Source organism: Eptesicus fuscus, chromosome 8, assembly GCF_027574615.1.
Source record: "Eptesicus fuscus isolate TK198812 chromosome 8, DD_ASM_mEF_20220401, whole genome shotgun sequence".
Classification (NCBI taxonomy): Eukaryota; Metazoa; Chordata; class Mammalia; order Chiroptera; family Vespertilionidae; genus Eptesicus; species Eptesicus fuscus.
The window spans coordinates 60,327,501-60,351,745 of NC_072480.1; the positions used below are offsets into that span (position 1 = coordinate 60,327,501).

Below are 24,245 nucleotides of genomic sequence, written 5' to 3' on the forward strand. Positions count from 1 at the left end.
TTATTGTTAAGAAATATACATACATCAGAGTTCAAGAAAAACCTATTACAATTTCGATAAGTAAAAGAACTCTAAGACAGCTTCCTATTTCACAAAAACAAGTTATCTCTTAGAAAAATATGAAAATAAGATAATATTATAAAGTGGAAAATTTCAGAAAGTCTTCATGAACAATTTGCTTTTTCATCACAAAACTCACTACTCTGTTGACTGTGTAAGATACTCTAAAACTTAAGCAAAGTAGATATTAATACCAGCAGATCATGATAAGGGCCCTCTCCTTTGGACAAACGGATTAATGCAACCAGCTGGGAAGTGAAAAACTCACTCTAAATTTAGGATGAGAGGGAGCATAGTTACTTAAAAGTGGGCTTAATGATACAGAACCAATCACACAGGCATTAACTATGTTTGACTAGATTTCTTTTTTAAACATCAACTTGTTGTTCCATTTATTTATGCATTCATTGGTTGACTCTTGTATGTGCCCTGACTGGGGATTGAACCTGAAACCCCTAATGTATCAAAGATCCTCTAATCAATTGAGCTACCCAGGTAGGGTCGACTACATTTCCTTTTATATATTTTTTTTCTTTACTGATTTCAGAGAGAAAGGAAGAGTGAGAGATAGAAACATCAATGATGAGAGAGAATTGGCTACCTCCTGCACGTGCCCTACCGGGGGTCAAACCCACAACCGGATATGTGCCCTGTCTGAGAATTAAACTTTGATCTCCTGGTTCATAGGTCAACGCTCAGCCACTGAGCCACACCAGCAGGGTCTGACTACATTTCTTTATTCACTACTTGTACTACTTTCTGGAAGACATTCAGGCCTGCAATAATAAAGAGGAGTTGGAGAACAGTTAACCAGATAAATTTATTTTTCCCCCTTTTGTTTATTTTTTATCCAGTCTCTTCGCTCCCTCCAGCCCTTATCTCAGTTCACTCCAATTATTACTCTAAGGGAGGACAGGGATCAAACCTTAGTTGCCCTATCCCCGAGCCATCCTTCGGGGCCACACACTGCACTCTCTAGAAGTGCTCTAGAGAGAATTGAATCAAAGGACAAAGACACTAATGTAGGTCACATTTGGGGATTTCATTTAGTAGCAGGAAAAAAACAATGTTCTCCAAAGGCCTCAAGTGCACATTCGCCCTGGGGCACACTTTAAGCACAGAGAGGTTACCTAAAACTTGAATAAAACATTTTAGGATAAAACAGATTTGCCAAAGCTCTACCACACGCAAAGTACTCCCTCTTGCCTTTACTGAGCAAATATCAGTGTACAACACCATCTGTCTCTCTAAATCTCCCTGACTTTGGAGTCCTGCTTTCCAAAATGTACTTTGAAGTCAGTATTTCCAGTTCAGGATTCTTGGGACTAGCATGGCTGATTTCGTATGGTGTCTCTGCCTACTTGGAAATGCTTTTATTCCATGCTAAAGTCCCATCACTGTGGAGTCTCAGATAAAATTTCTGTACAAGCTTCCCACATCACTCTCTAACTAGTTTTTACATTCATGTATAGCCTGACATACTGGTCTTACTGCAAACCAGGAGTCTAAACTGCAGCGTGATAGCAGTGCTTGGGAATCCTGCAAAGTGCAAGGCATTTTCATGTGTTATCATCTCACTGGATTCCTCAAAATCCTTTCTAATATTATCCTTACTCCTCATTCTAAGGATGATGCTCAAAGGACCCAAGGTCATCCCAGCTGATGAATGTAAGGTCAAGACTTAAGCTCAAGTCTTCCAGAGATCTGCATGTGGCCTATATAGCATCTATAAATTACGTATAATTACAACATAAATGTTGAACAAATAACTGAAGAGAGATTATTATAAGTTACAATCACTAAAACACTCTGAATTTAGAAATAAAATGTACCTTTTCTGGATACTGATGTGGTCCATAAACATTACTGCTTCTTGTGATGACAACTGGAAACTTAAAGAGTATTTGACAGTAAGATAATGGAAAGGTCCAAAATAATTATTATCTAAAGTTAAGCAGTTTTAAAATATGGCACTTTTGGCTAAATAATTCCACACACCTTAAGGACAGAGCAAAGGGATTTTTTTTTTCTAATGTAAGACTCCTGAAAAGACAGGAGAGGATGGGATTCAGATAAAAGCAGAGGTTTCAAGAGGAATTTTTTTCTTTATTGGGACAAGGGGAGGACAAGTATAGATGAAGGCAGATTTGTAAGTTTGATGGAAGAAAACTAAGGAAATTTCCACCTGATTATTTCAGAGACCACCTCTAGGACTCTAGGTTTGGTTAGATGTTACACTTCAAATTGGCTTTCTCTGTTGTACCAACCCTTACAAATAAAAAACCTACCAGGAAAGAGAAAAGGACCAATGCTACTGGAACACAAAAGGCAAGAGAACCTTAAGTCATTCCTGGGCTTGCCTTTCTGACCCAGGCCCTAATTACTCCCAAAGGTCAGTGGGAAGCCAAATGTAGGGGATCAGAGCTGATAATTCATACGGGTAAGGCTCCCCACTGACACTGTCAGAGCCACCCGGGGAACTCTGCCTCCTATTCATGAGGAGCCACGAGAGGTGAATTGTGCAGAGAGGAGCACAGAGGCGGTGATGGAATCTGCCCTCCCTCTGTCTTCCTTCACTCCCAGGATTCCTGGGAACAGGGCTTTTCACTTTAGCTGTAACACTCTACCTATTACTGAAGTAAGAAAAAAACACATACAAATCATTCCTTTAAAAGATGAACGAAACAAGAAGAAAGAAGTAGGTCCTACTTTGTCCACGCGCTATAGGAAATCAGTTTTTTAAAATTCCTTAATATGTAACTTTTCTCAATACATATCTTCTACTCTAGAAACGAAATATTGCTAATGCTAACTTGGCGTTTTTAACACCTAAGTCCAAAGAAAAATGATTCAAGAGTTTTAAATTAAAATAAGTTCTTACTTTATATTGTTCCCAGTAAGACTGTACAAAACACTCAGCCTCTGCCTTAGATGATGCATACGGATTTGTTGGTTGTTTGGGTGAAGATTCATCAAATTCCTAATTTTAAAAAGATAAATTTCTTTTAAAAAGTACTATATATACAAGTAGAGAAATCAGAAAATACATTACAAACTTGAAATGTCAATCACTACATTAAAGAGACATTAATGAACCCCAACTACGTGCCAAGCGTTTCTCTGTGCACTTTCAGGCGGTAACCTCTTTAAAGTTCACAACAACCCAAGGAGGCAAGAGGCAGAACAGCAAGTACAAAGGCCCTGAGACAGAAGTGTGTTCAAGGGAACTACAAGGAGCCTCATGAGAGGGGAGAGAAATGGGAAATGAGGTCGGAGAACTAGAGGGAGGCCAGAATATGTGGAACCTTGAAGGCCAACATTAACTGACCTTGAGCAGAGTAATGTTATGATCTTACATTTAAAAAATTATTCTGGCTACTGTGTCACATCAGATGTAGGGTGACAAGGTACAAGAAGGAAGAAGTTCAGCTTATAAAAAATGCAAGGAGAAATGAAAATGGTTGCTTCTCAGAGGTGGGATTGTGGATTGAAAAGTGGTCAGGGTCTGCTTTTTCTCATTTTAAGTTTTTCCAAACTACATGATTTTTTTTTCACTACACATGTGTTTTGGTAAAAACAAAACAAAACAGAATGAGGTCATTAATGACTATGAAAAATAGAGACTGGAAAATGGAGCCATTTTTTGCATTAAAATTATGACATTTATAAATGATTAAAAAAGGAGAGCAAATTCCAGTTTCTACAATAATTTCACACTTATTCCTTGACATCCCAGGGTGCTTTCCTGAGTGAACAGACAGCATGCTGCAGCCTAATTTACACATGCTCTGGCTGATGCAAGTAACATTCATCATGCATGTAAGACTGGACAAAAAGATGAAATCTGCTGTTCTCTTGTAAAATATTATCAGTCATATTACATTTAAATCTCCTCCGCGAGTATTGTTGTTGCCATTGGAGTGGCATTATTTGATTTGAACAGAGGCACAATGGAATGACAACTGGAGAGTCCCACAAGTAATGTATAATCAGAGGGTGAAAAAAGCCCAGAGAAGATCTTAATATTTAAGTTTTATTGCAAGGTCCATGGTAAGTAGATGAAATATATATTTTCTAAGCTTACCTTATCAAGACTCCCTCCATATACTTCATCTGTGCTGACGTAAATAAATTTCTCCACTCTGGCTTCATGAGCAGCACTTACCAAGACGTGAGTGCCATAAACATTAACATATGTAAACTCAAAGGCACGTACAAATGAAAGATCTAAAGAAAAGAGAGAAAGCTAGAACAATTCCATCCAAGGGATAAAACAAATACCAAATGTTAGACTCAGTTTTAAGGAAAACTCTATTCACTTCTCTTCATTCACTACAAATGCAATAGTTTTAAAAATAACATAAAACACATGGCTATTACAATTTCTTTAAGCCTAAATTACATCGTATGCATACATTCTTAGAGCCTAGAAAACCATCAGTGCTAAATTTGCAGGAAACACTTTTAATTCCATAAGAAAAAAAAATGATACATTTAAATTAAAAAAAATGATACATTTAAATTTAAAATATTTTTAAATTTAAAATTTTTTTGAAATTTCATGTTGAAGCTAGAGGGCTGGGCTTTTCAGCTCAACATGTTATTGCTGAAAACAACAACTATTGGACAAATTATTTTATAATACGTAAACTAGAGGCCAGGTGCATGAAATTTGTGCACTTGTGGACAAGGGGGCCCTCAGCCCGGAATACGAGAGGGTGGATTGCAAGAGGGCGCAGGCTAGGCCGAGGGACCCTAAATAGTGCATGATTGGGGCCAGGGAGGGATTTGGGAGGTGGCCAGCAGGGGAGGGACCACAGGAAGGCTCCAGGGTGTGTCTGGCCCATCTCGCTCAGTCCAGATCAGCCTGACCCCAGCAGCAAGCTAACCTACCATTTGGAGCATCTGACCCCTGGTGGTCAGTGAACATCATAGCAAGCAGTTGAGCAGCCTTGGCCTATCATTAGCATATTACACTTTGACTGGTTGGATGGCTGACCAATCAAGTGACGATCAGACACTTAGCATATTAGGCTTTTATTATATAGGATTCACTTCTAAAGAATCAATTCTCTATAATCTTGGAATGAGGGGAGCTTTCCTAACTATGGCTCACAATACAGAAGCAAAAGAAAAGAAACTGATAAATTTGACTACTTAAAAATTCTTGCATGGTTAAAAAAACAACAACAGAAAAATCTACAAATTAAAAAGACATATGACAAACTGGAAAAACATTTAAACTCATCAGAAATAAAGGGTTAATATATTCAATCTATAAAGAAGTTATAAAAAATAACAACCCTATGGTAAAATGGGGAAGAGACATAAATAGATTGGACAATAAATACAAAGGTCCTAAAGCTTAAGATGCTCAACCTGATTACAAGAAAAATCCAAATTAAAAACTCATAGAGCCCTGGCCAGTGTGGCTCAGTTGGTTGAGCACTGTCCTGTACACCGAAAGGTCGCCAGTCCAATTCCTGGTCAGGGCACAGACTCAGGTTTTGGGTTCAATCCCTAGCTGGGGTGTGTGCTAGAGGCAGCTGATTGATGTTTCTATCTCATATCAATGTTTCTTTCTCTCTCTCTAAAAAAAAATCAATGCAAATATATATTTTTTTAAATACAGTTTAAATGTTCATCTCCCCAGAAGTAATCCCTATGCTGACTTTGGTTAAACTCGTATTTTTAAGATAACATTCAAGGTTACATTTCAATCTACACATCAATCATTACTTTGATGACAGAGTGACTCCTGGCTTGTTTTTCTAGTAGAGCATGGTACATGCTTGCTCAAAGACACATACTAAGTACCTACTCGCTCAACCCCATTACTAGACTTTGATTTAGGCTAACCAGCCACTGGAAAAGATAATTTGCCCCTAATAACTGTATTATAAAATAATGCTTACCTACATGTGTTTGTGCAGCAAAATGTAGTACTATATCTATTTTCTCTGTTTCAAAAAGCAGTTTCACAAAGTGAGAATCACATATGTCACCCTATATAAAAGCAAACATGAAAAAACTAAGTTTCATTTAGCATTCTCATTTGTAAAAACCATTTTACTGTATGAACAACAACAACAAAATGATAAGAGAAGAATTCATTCTCCCTTCCCCAATTTAATAGAGAACAGCTTAAAATTAAACTGAGGGGTCAAGTAAGTACAGTAATGAATGATGTATTTTTTTCCCAGCATCCTAGGATATAAAATATTCAATTCAAAAATATTTTTGCAAATAAATGTTTAAAATAATATTTTATTGAGTACCAACTACTACTGAGGACTGTACTAGGTTTTTTCCATAACATTCTTGCCAACCTACGGTCGCTATGTTAACAGGACAAATTTTAAACATATTTTCAAAAGTTCAAGATAACCATTATTGAAATATATTTAAAGTAATTATTACAATTGGAATGACATTTTGAAAAATGTATTTTATCACAACTAAATAAATATAAGAGTACTTCTGATGTGTAGTTAGTTCTAAAAATATGTATTCTTGCCCTAGCTGGTTTGGCTCAGTAGATAAGAGTGTGGGCCTGTGGACTGAAGGGTCCCGAGTTCAATTCCAGTCAAGAGCACATGCCCAGGTTGCAGGCTCGATCCCCAGTGGGGGACATGCAGGAGGCAGCCGATCAATGATTCTCTCTCATCATTGATGTTTCTATCTCTCTCTCCCCTTCCCTTCCTCTCTGAAATCAATCCTATATAGTAAAGGGCTAATATGCAAATCGACTGAACAGCGAAACAACTGGTCACTATGATATGCACTGACCACCAGGAGGCAGATGCTCAATGCAGGAGTTGCCCCCCTGGTGGTCAGTGAGCTCCCATAGGGAGAGCGCCACTCAGCCAGAGGCTGGGCTCATGGCTGGGGAGCGCAGCAGTGGTGGCGGGAGCCTCTCCCACCTCTGCGGCAGCACTAAGGATGTCCAACTGACAGCTTAGGCCCAGTTGGACATCCTCCGAGGGCTTCCAGATTGCAAGAGGGCACAGGCCGGGCTGAGGGACCCCTCCCCCCCGGAGTGCACAAATTTCGTGCACCAGGCCTCTAGTAAAAAGATTTTTAAAAATAATAAAATAAAATAAAAATATGTATTCTCAATAATTCTTTGGTGACTGAAGAAAACACTTTCATACAGAAGAACAGAATAATGAAATGTGGTTAGAAATAGAGTTTCCAGAATCACTAAAAAAAACCCACATAAACCACAGGATAAAGAGTTGCATTTGACATTAAAATTTGCCTTTGCAAATTAATGACCTGGCTCTGTGGTTTATACTTTGGACTCCTTTAAGAGTGGCTAGTAAGAATCAGTCTTCCAGAGCCAATCCATCAACTTTCAGGGGAGAAGACTATCCAACAGGCTGTATGGTGGGCTTTTTGGCTACTGGCTGGCCTGTGTAACACCCCACTTTATACCAATCTTCTTAAATCCCAGCAAGGCCTTATTAAGAAAGATAGTGAGGACCTAAAAGTCACAAACCATGTAAGTTAAATCAGCTACTCATAGATGTGCCAAAGTACCAAAAATCACATGCAACTTTATATATGGTGTCAATCTAAAAGTAGTATTCTCTATAGCATGTGGTACTTCTGGAAACTAAAAGATCTTTAGTTAGCATGCTTTCTAAGCCCATATTACACAAGTTTGTGAAGAAGGAAGATATAATGTCTGAATAGGTAAAGAGGCAATGTATAATAATTATATAATTACAAGAAACTTTCATACCTGTATAAATTTGTAGTTTTGTTTGTTAGAAATGGTTTCAAGATTCTTCAAACTTGCACAGTAATCCAGCTTATAGTAAGTAAGAGGAAAGAAGGGCAGAGAAACAATGCAAATAGTGATAATAGCTTTTCCTATAAAATATCAATTCATTTTAAAGACTATAGATGTTCTGATTGTAATACAAGAACATATCTTCTTAAAGTGCTTGCTTTTTGTATTTTTAAAAGTTTCTAGTATCTTAGAAGTAAAAAACAAAAACATAATCTTGTTATCGTTTCAAAACACACAAACACAAAAAATCACTTGTTATAAACCTCTCCTTTTAAAAATTTTCCTGCCCAGATTTGCCACCAGCCCCTGGTGGCTAGAAAAGTTTGCTATTCCTTACTGAAAAGGAATTAGTGATTGAGAACAATTACACCTGTGTTACACATATTACAGCTCATTACACTTTTTCTGAGTTAACTGCTGGTAAACTGGTATAGAGATGGGGGAAAAATTACTATGAAAGTAAGGCAGGTAAAAATTTCTGGATTGTTCTTTGACTATGTATTTTTCCTGTTACATTTTGTGAAATGAAGGTAACTAACTGCATCTTGTGTTTAAAGTAAAAAACTCAGTAATCATGGTATCTCCTCTGCCCAGCTGATGTGGCTCAGTGGTTGAGTGTCTACCTATGAAACGGGTGATCAGGGCTCGGTTCCTGGGTGGGGCACATGCCCGGGCTGCAGGCTTAATCCCCAGTGTGGGGCAGGCAGGATGCTGCCAATCAGTGATTCTCTTTCGTCATTGGCATTTCTCTCTCTCTCTCCCTCTACCTTCCTCTCTGAAATCAATTTTTTTAAAAAATTAGTGATTACCAATCATGGTTTTCAGATTATCTAGGGAGAGTCCGACTATTATGTAAAAATTCTCAAAATTAAATTAATTACATTTTAATTTAAAAAGTAAATATATAGTTTTCCATGAGATGACAGTTATACAATCAAATTATAAGATCAAATAATCAGAATATTCCAATTCAGAAAAAGATTAATAATCACAAGATTACACCAAATATTGAGTTTAGGGTGAAGAATTTTTTGGGGGTAAAAATACTGCTCTTAAAACCTTTACTTTATAGGCTATCATAATAAATGAAAAAGTTTCAAAGGACTTTATTACTAAGATTAAATATAGCATGAACACATAACTACAGGCCCCTAAGTTACTAAAATGATAAAAAAATGAAATTATTAGCATGACAAAATTCTAGTACTTTAAAAAATATAAATAAATTTCAGTGCATGAACTCATTTTTATAAAACTCACCTTGTCTAGATTTACAATCATATAGTTTGGATAATCTTCCACTAAAGACACAATCACATGTGATGCACTATAAGAAAAAAGTTTATGTTGTTAGTAGAAAATTTCACCTTTTCCATAAATTCTTTAATGTTACTCTAAGCTATCAAGTATTAGGCAATGAATGAAAGATACCTTTAAATTTTTACAAGAAATATAACTACACTGAATATACACCCACCCACTCTTTTCACTAACCTTGTCAATAGTATCAATATACAAAGCCTTATATTCCCTTTACACTATGGAGAAGACAATTTACTGGTCCTGGGTGTAAGAAAAAATTAGTTTAAACTAATGATCTATCCATGCATGCTTTGAGTATGGGAGTAAAGCAGGATGATAAATACAATGGTTGGTGGTCAGTGCAAATGGACTATCATAAGCCTTTTCAGAGACTGTAGGTATAATTATGTAAAAATTAAGTTAGTATGAGCATAGGAGTTGTCTATGCTCAATGTAATCCTACTGCAATTGCTATCTCTTAGTACAAGAATGTGATGATCTGAATCAGGGGTCCTAGACTAAACCTGGGTTTCTAAGGCTAGCTGAGTTAGATGTCCACAGTGGCTCCTGGGTTTCAGAGGACCCTGAAGTGGAGCCAGCGGCCTATCTCAGTGAGATGATCCTCCAGATTCTATCATATACACCAAACACGGGCGGGAACAAGGGCAGCCCCTGACCAAATGTTGCATTCAGTTTGTACTTAACAGCCCTTTCAGAGCATTTTCTAGAAATACCCTTCCTGGACCAGCACTCTCATACCAGTACCATCCTTTAATGTCCACGCTCCTGTTCTCATTAAGTGAACCCTGCCTGCTGGTACCCTTCTCCAAGTCACTTTCAGATCAGAAGAGAAGATTCAATGTGCTAATGGGCTTGGGAGAAAGAGTCCCACGTTTCTCTTCTTCCACTAGGCATTGGGAGTGTTTCTTGTTTGTACTGATGCACTCATCCGTTCAATCATTACTGAAGACCTTTATAAAATGAGCATTCTTCCGGGTGCTAAGAGAGCAGCAGTTTCTGCCCTCATTCTGTTTACATTCTAAAGTGGGGATGCAAGCAATAAACACTACATAATAATAAACACAATACGGAATACCATTCCGGGCAGTGGTAAGTGTGTTAGTAGGGAGTGGGTATTTTAGATAGGGGGGTCAGGGAAGGCCTGAGGAGGTGGTGTCTGAGTAAACATCAGAACTGAGTGATGCAAACAGCCTGAGCAAAGGGGAAGCAAGGGCGGAGGCCTCAAGAAAGGAGGAAGGAGCCTCCTGTGTTCCAGGGAAGGCGAGGGGTAAGTGTGGCAGGCACAGAAAAGCTAGGAGATCAGATTGGAAAAGTCGTGCTTGGGGCTGTGAGAGTCTTCTAGATCCGGCAGAGAGCCTGGCTTTTATTCTAAGTCTGATAGGAATCATTGGAGTAATAGTTATGCACACTTACTTAATAAACACTGACTTGTGAGAAACAGATTTGGAAGCATTATGACCAATCAGGAGGCTACAGCAGTCGTCTAGGGCCTAGCCAGTGGTCGGCAAACTCATTAGTCAACCGAGCCAAATATCAACAGGACAACGATTGAAATTTCTTTTGGGAGCCAAATTTTTTAAACTTAAACTTCTTCTAACGCCACTTCTTCAAAATAGACTCGCCCAGGCCGTGGTATTTTGTGGAAGAGCCGCACTCCAGGGGCCAAAGAGCCACATGTGGCTCGCGAGCCGCAGTTTGCCGACCACTGGGGCCCTAGGCAAAAGAAGAAAGTAACATGGGCTAGGGTGGAAGGGGAAGGGGTGAGAAGAGGCCTTGAGGATACATGTGGAAGTAGGGAGAGAGGACTTGTTGATTGTGGTTGTGCTGGAAAGAGGCAGCAAACGTTTAGTACCCACAGAGAATTTTTAAGTCAGTTGAATAAATAAATGTCCTATCACATTACAAAAATTTATTTTTTTGGCGACTATACGTCCAAGACCTGTGTATTGGGGGGGGGGGGGGTCAAGGAGGGTTGAAGCAACTGGTGAGACGCTTATTGCAATTACGGGCGCACACGGAAGAGCGACAGGTGCATCTCAGGCCAGGTAGGAGGGCGGGTCGCACCCAGCACCTCTGCTTTGGAAGGAAGGCGTTTTAAAGAAGTCGCAGTTTCCAAGGAACCAGGTCCTCGCAGGCCAGGAGAGGGAAGAAGGTAGGAAGACACCGGTCATGCATTAAGACTCGCCCCGTCTCAGACACCCAAAGCTGGTTCCCAAGCTGCCCAGAGCAAGCAGAGGCGCAGGAAAAGGTTGGGATTTCGGGGAAGCCACTACTCGGCCAGCGACGCCGTTACCTACATGAAACCAGCGCCCCCGGTCACCAGCACCCGCTTCGCAAAGCTGCTGGGAGGACCCAAGGGATCCACCCAACCCGCAGCCGACATCTCCAGGGTCAGCAGCGCCTGGCACCGTAAAGTGCCAGGTCTCTAGACCGTAGGGAAGTTCCACCGCGACCTTTTACGACGCGCCTTGTTCCCGCCCCCCCACCACCCCAAACGTTACCGGCGCGGCTTCCGGAACGGAGCTGATTCCCCGCCCACGGGAGGGCCGGGCGGAGCCCTCGGGTGCGCAAGCTCCGCCTCGCCCCTGCGCAGGGGGGCGCAGCTGTTCTGTGCCGCCGCCTGGCTAGGTAGCATCTAGGGGTGGGGGTGTCTGGGAAAGTGGGGTCTTGGAGGTTTCCGGGCGAGTGTCACCAGCATGAATTAGGCTTTACTTAGATACACAGGTGGTCGGAGGTATGAAGGATTACCTTCTTTTCATTCTTGTGCAACAGCGATCTCCACAGATTATGTAGCAGTTGGTTATCTTACAAAGTATAGAGATGAGAGGTTGGAGTAGCAAAATGACCTTTTGCTATTGTTGTTAATATTATTGTGACAGACAGAGCAAGCTGCTTGCAATCGGGGTAAAGATGTTCCCTAGATCCTACCCTAAGATCTTTTCCTACTCTGCCCTAGCCTCTATCCTTGCGTTTCCTTGAATTCGCCTGGCATACTACTTCCCATAGGCCTGGGTGCCCTTTCCCCAGATGTCTGCCTAGTATTGACCAGCCCAGACGGACCAATTTACTCTTTATTTTTCTACATAGCAGTTATCAACATTTATGTTGAATTGGTCATTGTCCCTGCTCCATGAAGGCGGGGCTTTGTTTCCTGATACAATCCCAAAGCCCTGGGACCCAGCCTGGCACAGAACAAACTCAGTAAATACTGCTAAATAGGTGAATAAAAATCTATGGGTTGGTTTGTTTGTTTTTAACAATGTATTGGCAGAGCCTAAAAAGAATGGGAATACCCAGTATATGTAGAGGTGTCATTTGTTACTACAACATTTTGGTGGGCAAATTCAAATGTACATATCCTATGGTCCCCAAATTCTATGATGCATAATACAGGTAATTGCAGGAAAACACAAGTATGTTCATTGCTATATTGCTCTTAGTAATGAAAAACTAGACACAATGTAAATGTCTACTAATACTGTTGCACTTTTAAAATCCAATGGGCTGATATACAGTCTTTTAAAATAATGTACCAACATGGAATAAGGGCCAAACTCATTGTGGATACTTATGGTTTTAGATGACCAGACTCCCCAACCCTTTATCATCGCCCCAATTTGACCCCCTCCTTGCAGGCCCCAGAAAGGGCATCTGACTCACCTTGGGCCCATTGAAACCTCTTCCTGGGATCTGGAATTGACTAAGGTTATTGGACAGTCTGGTTAAACTCTAAGGACCTACAAATTTTGGACTTGCTCTTGGCCATATTCATTCAAATGAACTGAGGAATCAAAAAGCCTGTCTTTAGTGAGAGGGAAAAACAAAGTTGATAACAAAGAGAAGAAAGACAAGAGACAGAAAAAGAGGTCTCACAGCATTCAAGATCCATATTCTGGTTTTATTTTCAGGACCAGTTTGATTCATCTTTTTGATTTGCAAATACCACATATATTTACAAATGTATGTCTGAAAGGATCCACCTTAAACTATTAATACGGATTATCTTTGGGTATTAGGTATAGGCAAGGAAAGGAGAAAAAGAGAGCTTACATTTTTATTTCATATAATTTTGACTATATTTTTCTAAGCTGCATGGGTCTCTTTCAAATTAAAATATAATGTAATTTTTTTTTTTAAGTCTCATCATACCTCCAGTTTATTCCTGGTCTGCCAGAGATACCAGAAAATGCTGGTGATATGATAGGAAGTGTTCCCCCAAGGTTTCTTTTCCTAAAAGGTGAGGTCCGTTGTGAGAACTTGCTTATAGGTAATAAAGTTGGTTGTCGAATGAAAATAATTTATATACATTTATTCATGAAATAATTTTACTATAAACATTTATACCTTATGGTAAGTGCCTGGGCAGGGAAGTAGGGGATTCCTGTTCTAGGGGCATCTAACACAGAGTTGACACTTTGAGAAAGGCTTCAAAATGAGCCCTGGGGAAGAAGAGTAAAGTAGAAAAAGGAAGGTGATGTGGAAATTGAATAGTAATCCAGCCAGAGGGATCAGCAAATGCTCTAGGCCTGGAAGTGAGAACTTAAGAGTGTTCAGCGAACTGACCATGGCTTGGTAAGGATGGAGATAAAAGAGACCAGAGATGGACATTTGAGAGACTCGAAAACCATATTCTAAAGAGTGGGTTGTGTGCCAAGAGCAATTGAGAACTGTTGAAGGAAAGTAATTGCATTTCCCAAAACTTTCTGTGGCTCTAGAGATGGGCTATGTGTAGCCAATCGGAGAAAATTAAGACTGGTGCAGGAGGTCAGGGCCTATGGCAACTGACCTCCTGCACCAGTCTTAATATGGCATAGGCCAAGTAAAAAGATATGATGGCCTGGAGAGGATAGGGGCTGCTGCTTCCTACCATCACCACCCGGAAGACACACTAATAAACATCTGTTGAATTGAGTTGACTGGATGTAGGCATGTAAGGGGTGGAGGGTCGCTGTAATTCCCAGCTGTCTGGCCTGCTGGGTGATGATGTAATTCAGGAAGACAGAAAACTTTGGAAGGAAAAACAAAGTCGATTGGACTGTAAAGTTAAATATCTTTGAGACATTAAAGTGGAAACGTCCAATAGGCTGCACTGGCACCCAGGGCTTTGTGGGAGTGTCCCTCTCTTCCCCAGAAACGGTGCTGCCTGGGTTTGCTGTCCCCCAGGCCGCTGCAAAACCTCCAGCCCCAGCCCGCAACCCCACGCATGCGCAGTGGACAACCCGGCCTGTAATTTTTCCGTAACCTGAAGCAACATCCTCCTAACTCTCCATAAAAAAAGGCGGGAACTAGCCAACAGGCTGGGAAGTGATGGGGCGCACTCCTCGGCACGTCCCGCCCACGTCAGCCTCTGATTGGTGGATGTCCCTGGCTCGTGGCGGAGGCGCCTTCTTCATTGGTTGTTCGTCTCCTGGGCTGGTCGGCGGCGCCTGTCCGGCTCTTTCCTCCCCCTTCCCCAGCTGCCGACGTGGGACTGGGAGCCGCTGGTGGTTAGCGGCCGCGGGTGGGTGCCGGGCAGCGGGCCGGGATGCGGGTGCTGCGGCTGCTGGCAGTGGCCCTCGCCTGCTGCTGGTGGCCGCCCGGCAGCCAGGGTAAGACGCTGCGGGGCAGCTTCAGCAGCGCCGCGGCCCGAGACGCTCAGGGCCAGAGCATCGGCCACTTCGAGTTCCATGGTAGGTGCGGGGGCGGGGAGCGGGATGAAGGCAGCGGGCATCCCGCGGGCCGCGCCCCCGGCGGGCGCGGGGATCCTGGCCCCGAGTGGCCAGGCCGGGACCTTCACCCAGCTCCCCTGGACTCGCAGCGTCGCCCACAGCCCTCCTCGTACCGCAGCTCAGCGGACTCGGGGGAGGCGTTTAATGCGACCCCTACTGTTACTGCTCCCTACACCCCCGTTAGCACCCTCTCCCCGCTTGGTGACTGTATTCTGCACTCCAAAGAGCGTTTCTCCGACCCTCCCACACAAACGTAGTAAGATGACACGCCTGCTGCATTATTCGAGATCCTTCCCTCAAAGAAGCATCAGTTGCTCACTTCTGGCTCAACCTGATGATAGACACTTAAGGCAATGTAATTGCGTGTGAGTTTAAGCCCCAGAACGTAGATGTCTTGGGTTTGTTATTAAGATCAATTCGATAAAAACTACTTACAACCAAGAGGTTTTGGAAACCAAATAAAACACCTGGTAATCTAGTTGTCACTATTGCTACAACAGTTTAGGTACTCTGCTACTGAAGGAGTAGGTTAACTATGAATCACTAGGCCTAGAATTACGTTGACAGAAATGCATGTAAGTGTGTCCTGGGAGCTTCATAATTTGTATCCTCTCTGGCCCTTCTGAAATGGGAACTGCATTCGATTCTTATCCTCTGGTCTCCTTCAAAAACCAGTAAGTCAACAATGAATGAATTTACAATTTATCCTAATTTTTACCATACTCATTTGTACCCACAAGATTTTTCTTGGTACACACTCTTGTTGGTACTCTTAATTTGACTACTACTATATTTTAAATAATTATTTTCCTTGATGGGGCTAGGATCCTTGGTTTACATAGTCTTTAGAGCTAAAAATAAGAATATTATCCTGGAGATGATTCTCAAGAGAAGATAATAGAAATGAGAAGCTATTTTGTGTGGGAGAGCAATTTAAAGTATTGGAAAGTTACAGAATTGGTGGTTAAAGGGAGGGAAGTTTTGTTTTGTTTTGTTTTTTACCCAAAGTTTTCAAAATAGCTGAGAAAAGGAGATGCAACCCAGTTTTCCAAAATCCAATATGGAATAGATCTTGGGTGAATAAAATAGAAACTCTAAAAACAGAGTTTTACTTTATTTATTTATTTTTGTTGTTAATCCTCACCTGAGGATATTTTTCCATTGATTTTTAGGAAAAGTGGAAGAGAGAGGGAAAAACAGAGATACATCGATGTGAGAGAAGCACATTGATTGGTTGCCTCCTGCATGAGCCCTGACCAGGGCCCCTGCAGGGGAGGAGGCTGCAACCAAGGTATGTGCCCTTGACTAGAATCGAACCCGGGACCCTTTCCTCCACAGGCTGACACTCTATCCACTGAGCCACACCTGCTAAGGCCAGAATTTTATTTAGATAACATTTTAAGTTTCTTAATCAACTTTGAGTTTGACAATGATAGTAATATCACTACAATAAATGGCACAATCTGGACAGTGCTGGAAGGTGTAGAATGTATGGAAGCTATGACATGGGTTGTTACCCATGTCTAGAAGCAAGACTTAGACAGTCATGATGATTACCTGGTAAACAGGAGAAACATATGTAGTAAGTCCAGATTTCTCAAGAAAGCTTGCGGAATAGAGTGATCCAAGTATTTTAACACTCTCCCTCTCTCCCCCTGCCCCCTTTTGTGTATGTGTGTGTGTAATTGCAATTTTCATTTAATGCAAATTTAATAAAATAATACCACAACTATACTGAAATAATGAACTCTGACTCAGAATGCAATTTAAAGTGTTAATAGGACCTTAAAGTCATTCTTAACTTTTTATAATTTATAATGTAATCAATTTATATAGGAGACTTACACGTTCTTTGACACATACTATACATTTAAATTTACTTAAAAGGTTTAGTCAAAATGATAATTATAACAAAAGTAAAAACAATAAGATAATTTTAAAATGAAAAATCAGTCTCCTGCTTTACTTCTCACCTAGAGTCCATTTCCATAGGAGCATCTATTTTTTTACATTTATTTTTGGGCCTTAAATGTAGCTGATGTGTGCAACCAGACTCATTCTATAGTAGTCTTACAACATATTCTGAAAGTTCTATTGTAAAAGTCACATGTCAAATTTTGTCAGGTATAAAATGTCTACTCCAAAACTCATTTATTTAAACTTTCTTGCTATTAGCTATGCTTACTTTTTTACATTAAAAGTATAATTCAATTGCCTGTCCAGCACAGCTCAGTGGTTGAACATTGACCTATGAACCAGGAGGTCAGGGTTCGATTCTCTGTCAGGGCACATGCCCAGGTTGAGGGTGTGATCCCCAATAGGGGGCGTGCAGGAGGCAGCCAATCAGTGATCTCTCTCATCATTGATGTTTCTATATCTCTTCCTCACTGGGGAAAAAAACCCCACAAAAAAGCATTTAAAAAGTATAATTCAATATTACACAGCCATGTTATATTGAAAAAAAAAAAGAAACTTAGGAAATTTCTGTAGATAATTTATGAACAGATGTTAAAGACGTGGAGTGGTTGTAAAATGAGGCACAAACTATTACAGTGAAGATCCACATACAGCAAATGTTTATTCAATGAAATGTCATCAGTTAGCTGAAGTATAAGGAAAGGCCACACATTGATTTGGATAATTAATGTGCATAATCTCTTGACTTGCATCTGAATGGGATGTTCATTCTAATGTTATCTACCTAGTTAAGTGAGATTTAAGAAAAACTGTGTTCTTTAAATTCCCACTTTGATAAGTAGAAATGAGTTGTCCTACTATCTTGCTTTTGTACAAGACCAAACTAGTTGATAACTTTTGTTCCAATGTCCAGGTGATCATGCTCTTCTGTGTGTCAGAGTCAACAATATAGCAGTAGCTGTTGGAAAAGAAGCTAAACTCCACCTATTCCAAGCCCAGGAATGGCTAAAGCTGCAGGAAAACAGTAATGGTTATAGTTGTAGTGAAAAATTATCCAAAGCTCAGTTGACAAGTGAGTATATCCTTGTTTTATTTGATTATTGGGTATGTTGTTTTCCTCCTTAATGTTAAATGTAGTGTTTGCATACCAGGATGTTTCATGACACAGCACACATTACACTGTGGTGATACTTCAGTAAGTTTCAAACTGAAGTTTAAGGAAACTGACCTTTTCCTTGATTAAAAGATAGAATGCCTTTTTTCCCCTTTATCATTCAACATTTTTGAAAATATATCCAAATAACTTATAAGGACATATTTTTTCCTTCATTCAGACTTCTTACAGGTCACATTATTCATACTAATGTTGAAGATATATTTTCATCCAGTAGCAGCACAGAGTGAATTATAACATTTGTTGAATATTTATTATATGCCAGCACTGAGCTAAGCACTAAACAGGTATTATCTCAGTTAATTGTATTAATTTGGCCCAAGTGATGCTGTTTTGCAACATGTTATTGGAACATAGGACCTCGTCATGTGGTGACACAGTATGTCATTTTAGGATGTACCAGTACCACATCATTTGTAAACCTTTAGGTTTGCCTCTAGAGAGGTACTGCTTTTATTCTAGTTATCTGTATCCTTGAGCTCTTCCATTCTCATCAATACTATCTCATGCATTAGGGTGTTAGCCATCCAGAGTGCGTACAAACTTTTTAATATAGAAATGACAAGCATGTCCCATTCAACCCATTTCAGTAGGAATATGAAGCATCCATGAGAAAAAATGGAAATTATCTCTCTTCCCTTTTCTCCCCTATGTTTTCTCTATCCTGTTTTCCATATTGATAGATCTCTGAATCTTCTTTTAGTCTAGTCAAGTAAAACACTGCCATTTCTAAACACCCAGTCTTCCTAGCCTTAGCAGCTCTCTGGTTCCCTCACAAGGCAGCGAGCCAGAATAGGGATAAGAGTAGAAGTCTCCAGTCTGTGACACCCATTGTGGGGATCTTTTATTTAGATTTGTCAGATGACATTGACAGTATGCTGAAAAAGTCTGAATGACTTAAGGAGAGACAGTTACATAAAGTTAGATACCTCAACCCTGAATTTCAGAACTTACCTGAGAAATTCGTGCAAATGCTCATTATCAGTTGTCTATATGTGTGTGTGTGTGTGTGTGTGTGTGTATGTATATGTGTATGTATATGTATGTGTATATATATATATATATATATATATATATATATATACCAGTTTGCTCGCCTGAATGTTCCACATATGTATAAATAGTCCTTGCCCATCCAAACCGGGTCCTCTTCCAGTATTGCTGGTTGTAGGAACTGGGACCACCATCCATCTCGGACACAAGCTGGAAACCAAGGAGTTTTCCAGTACTCCCCTCTCCGAATATCTCTTGAATTCATCTAATTTTCTTCATCTCCACCTCTACCATATTATTCCAGGTTGTCATAATCTCTTGCCTATGCTGCTACAGTAGCCTCCTGCCTGGTCACTGCAGCCATGCTGATGCTTCTCTGTCTGGCCATTGCTTACCTGCCCCTCCATCATAGTCTGGCCATTGCTTACTGGCCCCGCCCCACCAGCTTCATTTCACAGTAAGGCCCCTTCCTGCCTCATTTTATTTGTAGTGCTTGTTAAATTTTAGTGTTATTCTGGACTTTTGTACAGGCTTTCCTCTTGTTATTCCCTCCCTTCTTTGGCTCCTCCCTCCTCTAAGTTAACACTTGAGTTTTTATAGCCTCTTGTTTTCCCTACAGCACTTATTATAGTTACCATTTTTCATTTTATTTATTAGTTATAAAAGCAAATCAGTAAGAGTACCAGTGCTCTTTTCGTCTATTCATTCATTCACTGAGCACTTCTATTGTTTCATGTATTATGCTAGGCACCAGTGATAAATCATGGACCAAAATACTGACACCCTTGAGTCCATAAGGCTAGGGGGTGACAGGAAAGAATCACATCACTGTAAATGTGATACTGCAACTGTGATAAGTATTATGGATGTTAGTTATATGGTACTGTGAGAATGAGAATTCAGGATTCTCTAGTGCTGAGTTAACAAGCGTTTACTAAATATTTGTAGGGTGAATTATCATAGAGCTTAGTGCTTGAGGGTTTTTTTGGTTGGTAGGTGGTTTACTTTGTATTGGATACCTCAAAGTCTTTTTCTTTCTCCAGTAAAAACTTACCAGGTAGTTCAAAGCTTTGAGCTGTAGGAAAGAGTTGTTTCTTTATAGCATATGGCCAGTATTATACCAAATACTATATACACTTGCAAAAGCATAATTTTTGTATCAGTCATAATATGCCTTCAGTCACAGAACTTAGGTATACAGGAAGACAGTATGGTACAATGGAAAGACTGCTAAACTGAGAATCACTGCTAGTGATTGCACTTTTACTTTGAGCCACACTTATCTGTTCAACAAGGAAGCTGGACTAGTTTTATCTAAGGTTTCCGAAACTCCTAAAATGCTGTGATTCTAATTATAATTCTTTAGGATGGAGTTACATATACATAGGGCTGTAACTTATAAAACCTCTTGCTGTTGTTTCTTTTTTTATTTTCCCTTTCAATTTCCCACTCTCTTGAGTACAAGAGTATTCTTTGGAATTACTGGAACAGAAGATCTCAAGAAACAGGAATTTTTGAGGAAGAACGTTGTTTTGTTAAATTTTGGGTCCTAAAGTAAATTAAGTACTAGTGAGACATAAATCACTTTCTAATTATTTCATCAGTTCTTTTTCCAATAACAAAAGCCAAGTCTTAAGAAAATGTATGTTCTCTAACATATATATATATATAAGTTGTTATTGTTTAGGAGCATTGGTGCACTGAAACAAAAAGTATATCCTTAAATTCATATCAGTGTAATAGTACTACATTTTAAAATAATTTATTGTAGAAATAATTCTTATTTTTCAGACATTAATGAGATTTTAAGAATTAATAGTCTTTCACTTACTTAGTAATGAGTTCATTAACTATTCCTAATGCCTGTGTAAAACCTTACTGCTGCTATGAACAATGAAAAGACTAGCAGATTTGAAAAATCCCTATTGTCAAATGTGGCTTGTCAGTTGAGTATACATACATTTGCCCAAATGAATGTTTGAGAAATTAGTTTTCAGTCTTCCTTTGTTCTCTTTTAGTAATGTTATAAAACATCAGCTTTAAAAATGATAAAATATTTTGTAGGTCTTAAAGCAAGCAAACAAGACATTTAAAAGCACTGAAAATAAGTTTATGTAAAAAAATTTAGCAAGGAGATTAAGAATAATTTACTGTCAGATTAGAAGAGCTAAATATAATTTTGCATATAAAACATATTCAATAATGTCTTTGTACATCATGTGCATGTATTTTCTTTTGTACATTTGTCATGTTTATAATTCCTTTAAAAGTTTTAGTATATTATTCTGTGTATTTCTGTTAACAGTATTAATTTCCTTTTATAATATTCATGCACTCGGGGGGCAGGGGGTAGGGGGTAGGGGGTGGGGTCCCTCAGCCTGGCCTGTGCCCTCTCGCAGTCCGTGCTGTTTCTGGAGGTGGGAGAGGCTCCTGCCACTGCCGCTGCAAGCCGTGAGCCCAGCTTCTGGCTGAGTGGTGCTCCCCCTGTGGGAGCGCACTGACCACCAGGGGGCAGCTCCTGCATTGAGCATCTGCCCCCTGGTGGTCACTGCACATCATAGCGACCAGTCGTTCCTCCATTCGGTCAATTTGCGTATTAGCCTTTTATTATAGTTAGCCATATAACATTATTCTCTGCAATTCAAGTTTTGTTAATATTTGAGGTACTGATTACATCAGCATAGAACATGTGTGCTGTGCAGTAGTCTTTTGTCTCAAAAACAATGCATATACAGTTTTGTCAAAAGGCTTGTTTCCCAGGCTTGCTGAAAAAGGCAGCAAGACAAAAAGTTGAGGCTGTAACACTTTCTGAAGTACACTCTTATTTTAATATGATGTAAGTCTGCATAATTTAAAATGAAACATTATAAAGTGTATTTGTGAAAATATAATGGCTAATTTTTATATTGTTTTATCTAAGAGGAAATTACATAAGGGTAAGCTACTCAAGTTGTTTTGAACGCAAATTAACCTAAAGGTAGTGTGTGAGACACTACTCTCCTTTATATAAAGTGATAAATAGAACAGCAACATTGCAGAGCTTTTATATAATGAGGCCCAAATTATGTAATTGCAAGCTGTATATTTCTAAAACCTTATTTCTGAGCCATGTATGTATGTATGTATGTATTTTTATTTTTTTTAAATGTGTTTTTGTTGATTTCAGAGAGGAAGGAAGAGGGAGAGAGAGAGATAGAAACATCTATGATGAGAAAGAATCATTGATCAGCTGCCTCCTACATGCCCCACACTGGAGATGTGCCCTCACCAGAATTGAACTGTGACCTCTTTGTTCATAGATCAATGCTCAACCACTGAGCCACATGGGCTGGCGAGCCATGTATTGACTATATATTGAATTCTTACTAAAGGTCTTTAAATATTTAACAGAAATCAGAGTCTTTGTTACATTTTCCAGCAGCTGTACAGTCAAAAAACAACAACAGTATAAATGTCAGCTAAATTTAGATAGCCAGAAAAACAATGCTGTAATATTGTTGATAAAATCATCTTGTCCATTTTAACTACTATTAATAAAATTCCCAATTATAAAGTCCAAGTCCTCAAAATTTGAATCCTGACTAGATGCATCAGTATTTCACTTATAAAGACAATCTTATATAAATAACGTTTTTCCAATTTTTTATTAGGAACATTTTCAGTCATACAGAAAAGTTGAAAGTAAGTACAACCACCACTTGTACATCCTTTGCTTAGATTCAGTAATTGTTAATACTTTGTTACATTTGCTTTGTAGTTGGCATGCTGTGCAGGAAGTCTAGAGTTAGGAATCAGGCCTATGATAACTCTAAATTTTAAGAATACTTGACTTTTTACAGAATCAGACTACATAACATTTTCATATGCTGTCTCATTTGCTCCTCTCAAGAATCTGTGCTAGCTAGGGTAGGTATCTTAATTGTACTACCGAAAAACAAATTTAGAGAGGTTAAGTAATTTATTTGCTGAGTCATATGTTGTTAAGTAGTAGGGCTAAGACTTGCTCTTATACACAGTGTGTGAGACACTACTCTCCTTTAACTTGGTGATGGTGTTAGTAAGTGCGTCTTAGGTCAGAATCATAGATTTGAATTGATAAGGGATCTTAAACATCATTTAGTGTTTCTCAAAGGGAGTTCTATTGGTATTTTGGGAGGAACAGGTCTTTTTTGTGAGACTTTACTTTGGATTGCATGAGGCTTAGCATAGCCCCCTCCAAGTATCTTCTCAACTATTAGGACAATAAAACTGTCCCTACACATTTTCAGATTCCCTGGAAGGGAACAGGATTACCCTGGATTGAGAAATAAAATATTATTTTTTTTAGTGTAACCATCCTGTTTTAAAGAAAGGAAAAGGAGATTAACCTTTATTCAGCAACAATCATATGACAGATACCATGCCAAGTGAGATATAATTTGGTCCTTACATCAGCTCTTTGCTCTAAGTATTACCTTCGTTTTACAGCTGAAGAAAGTGAGTCATTGCTTTTGTAATTTGCCCAAGGTCACATGGAAGGTAAGTATTGGAGCCAGGATCAAGTACAGCTTTGTGTGATGCCAACATTCATGAGTCCCCTCTCTCCCGCCACTATATAGACCTGACCCAGTGTAATAACTCAGAATCACTGCTAATGACTTATAATTCTTATAATTATTTCTTCTTCTTCTTCTTCTTCTTCTTCTTCTCCCCCTCCTCCTCCTCCTCCTCCTCCTCCTCCTCCTCCTCCTCCCCCTCTTCCTCCTCCTCCTCCTCCTTCTTCTTCTTCCTGCTTTTAATGCCTTTTTTAAGAGTTGACCATTAGAAAAAGACTTTGGAAAATCTTTGGAAGGTATTTGTCAGTCATAGTTATTATATATGATTTTCTAAGTTGAATGTTTCCTTTTAAATTTAACTCAAATCAGTAGTTTTCAAAAATGTCATTGTGGTTATACAGTATTTTGAATGTATTTAATGCCACAGAATTGAACACTTAAAAATCGTTCAAATGGTAACTTGTTTTTTGTATATCTTACCACAATGCAATATACAGATCATGTATCATAGTATATAATCTTATTAATCAATGTTAAGATCATGTGCACGTGAAACCTATATAATCTTATTAACCCGTCACCCCAATAAATTTAATTTAAAAATTTTAATGTCACTAACCTACTTGAACATTTTGAAACATTTAAAATTAAAAATCAGAGTTTCAGCAAAACCATTCTACTCATTTGTGGTGTTATATAGTACTATCATAGTGATTCCTTTGGTTAAGATACATTAT

The 24,245-nt window shown here is 39.3% G+C and overlaps 2 protein-coding genes across 2 annotated transcripts in view; one reads left to right on the plus strand and one right to left on the minus strand.

Moving 5' to 3' along the window:
* TGDS (TDP-glucose 4,6-dehydratase) overlaps window positions 1–11,579 on the minus strand; it is an 18,361-nt gene extending 6,782 nt beyond the window's left edge. The window contains exons 1-7 of the mRNA XM_008156482.3: window positions 11,479–11,579; window positions 9,119–9,185; window positions 7,808–7,876; window positions 5,976–6,066; window positions 4,145–4,287; window positions 2,942–3,040; window positions 1,893–1,952 (exon numbers count right to left, since the gene is read on the minus strand). Of these exons, the coding sequence (XP_008154704.1) occupies window positions 1,893–1,952; window positions 2,942–3,040; window positions 4,145–4,287; window positions 5,976–6,066; window positions 7,808–7,876; window positions 9,119–9,185; window positions 11,479–11,564 (615 nt within the window). The 5' untranslated portion in view covers window positions 11,565–11,579. The remainder of the gene's footprint in view (window positions 1–1,892; window positions 1,953–2,941; window positions 3,041–4,144; window positions 4,288–5,975; window positions 6,067–7,807; window positions 7,877–9,118; window positions 9,186–11,478) is intronic.
* A 3,034-nt stretch (window positions 11,580–14,613) lies between these two features.
* GPR180 (G protein-coupled receptor 180) overlaps window positions 14,614–24,245 on the plus strand; it is a 31,056-nt gene continuing 21,424 nt past the window's right edge. The window contains exons 1-2 of the mRNA XM_008156483.3: window positions 14,614–14,850; window positions 17,720–17,878. Coding sequence (XP_008154705.1) covers window positions 14,706–14,850; window positions 17,720–17,878 — 304 coding nt within the window. The 5' untranslated portion in view covers window positions 14,614–14,705. The remainder of the gene's footprint in view (window positions 14,851–17,719; window positions 17,879–24,245) is intronic.